Source organism: Bombina bombina, chromosome 5 (assembly GCF_027579735.1).
Source record: "Bombina bombina isolate aBomBom1 chromosome 5, aBomBom1.pri, whole genome shotgun sequence".
NCBI lineage: Eukaryota > Metazoa > Chordata > Amphibia > Anura > Bombinatoridae > Bombina > Bombina bombina.
The window spans coordinates 1,104,555,686-1,104,557,832 of NC_069503.1; the positions used below are offsets into that span (position 1 = coordinate 1,104,555,686).

General features: G+C 42.2%; 1 protein-coding gene across 1 annotated transcript in view; it reads left to right on the forward strand.

Annotated features, from left to right (window-relative positions):
* The first annotated feature begins 1,732 nt into the window (after positions 1 to 1,732).
* AGO2 (argonaute RISC catalytic component 2) overlaps positions 1,733 to 2,147 on the forward strand; it is a 598,276-nt gene continuing 597,861 nt past the window's right edge. Inside the window, exon 1 of the mRNA XM_053715953.1 lies at positions 1,733 to 2,012. Coding sequence (XP_053571928.1) covers positions 1,991 to 2,012 — 22 coding nt within the window. The 5' untranslated portion in view covers positions 1,733 to 1,990. The remainder of the gene's footprint in view (positions 2,013 to 2,147) is intronic.

The following is a 2,147-nucleotide window of genomic DNA, read 5'->3' on the forward strand; positions in this document are numbered from 1 at the left end:
CAGACTGATAAGCTGTGAACCATGCAAGCCCAAACTGAATTTTCCAGACAATCTGTCAATGTTTTGAATATCAGGGCCATAGTACGGTTTCCACCCAACGGTATTTGTACAGTCCAGGTCAATATAGCCAATAGTACTGTTATAGTGAAAGTTATACTTACCATAATTTTTAGAGGTGAAACTGGGACCACCTGGTGTGGTGCCCGTGGGGGTGTGGTCAAAGGGGCGTGGCTATTACCGGTCCTTTTAAAGTAGTATCTTTTATATGCGTAATGTTTTGTGGATACTCTACCCTTCCAAGTGAATCACAAAGTTTAAATAGACCATAACACCACCCCCTAGTGAAAAAGGCACCATTATGTTGTCATGGCAACCCATACACAACATGAGCAAATAAATCATTCATCTAAATCTCAGATTCTAAATAATGCCAAACATCAAGAATAATTATCAATTTCATAAAATAGTGAAAAGCGTATTCATCACACAATTTAATATCTGCAGTGCAATATGTGTTTTATGTGTCTAATTAAGGAACAGAACTGGATACTGATAAGGCATAAATACAACATTGAATGTTTAAGAGGCTACTCTATACCATAATGCAGGAAGATTACAGCCAAAATCCTATTCTGCATGAAGTAAAGATCCACGCCAATCCTGCCTGTATGCACTTCCTGTTCATACTCATATGATTCCCCTAAACGTGTATCACCGGTGATGTCACCAGGGGTCGAAGGGGGGTGTTAAATTCTTAGAAAAATAAACCAAGTAGCCCTACAAAATTAAAAAACCCTCAGCCTGTATAACTAAATGTAAACTTTGAAGGACACAGACTCTAAGCTAAGCAGGGCTGTATGTAACAATGTACCAGCATCCAACTATGCTGGAGAGTCATAGTGCAGTCATTTTGAATAATGTATCCGGGTTTCAGGCGGTCTTAAACCCGGATAAACCCAGAGGTGGCAAACCTACTGGGACAGAATGAACAACTGGGTGGGACACTGGGACAGCGCCTCTAAACAGGGACAATCCCAGTAAAAGTGGGACTTCTGGTAAGCCTAGTGAAAGTTCTTCAACGTGTGTTGCAATCCAATTATAGAGAATTATTTAAAATGATCTCTAACAGCTTTCATTTATGTATTATGCTGTATAACTATGAATGCTAATTACCATGGTCAGTAATCCCAGGATAAGGTTGCCAATAAGTGCAGGCCTATGATATCCAGCCAATATCTCATCACAACCCACCTTATCATTTTTTGCTGGGTTTGCCTGGTAGACCTAGAATTATGTTTTGTGGAGGATAACTGATACCCTATATGAAAATCAAATCATAAGCAAATCATCTCTTTTTATAGATCACCTTATTGCAGGGATTTCATTAGTTTATTTCAAATAGTACATCTGAAAACTATTTTTTGGTTATTCAGTTGAGCATCAACCAATATATTTGAACAAGCCGGTTAGAAAAAGTCGGAGCCTTATTAAACGTTTTACTTTTGCACTAAGGGTATTTGCCTTAATCAAATATGGCCGTCAGACTACTTCCTGTAACTACAGGATGTTTACTAAAGAACCATAACGGCTTTTTAAAACTCCGCCCATCTACAACGACCATCTCACGTACGCTACGTATAATCCCCGCCCACTTTGACGTACAGTAGGGGGCTCGTATAGGCTAGTTTAATGCCCCGCCTCATGACGAACGGCCCGCCCTCCGCTGCCGAGTAAACCTGGTTATCCCGTCGGTGTTTTACAGTTCATGTCTCGTAAAAAGAAAAAAAAGCAGAGCTGAGGGAAAGTACGCTGTAAAGAAGCGGAGCGGTACGCACACGGAGGCCGTGTTGTTACTAGAGTGTCTGGAAGTCGTTTTTTGAGGGTTTCTCTCGTGCCTTACAATATGGAGCCCTGAGTTACTGCACGCCGCACTGAGAAGTTGTTGTGGAACTTTATTTTCTTTATTGGACCGCTGACAGCTAAAGCAAAGATGTACGCGGGAGCCAACCCCGGTAAGTTGTGATTCTCCCAGGCCTGCAGCACAGAGCTGATGATGCCGCCGCCACCTGAAGCGCGAGTCTGCTTGTCCTCTTTTGCTCTTTTTATTTCCCGCCCCTCTCCCCGGGAGCATCACGTGGGCGGCGCGA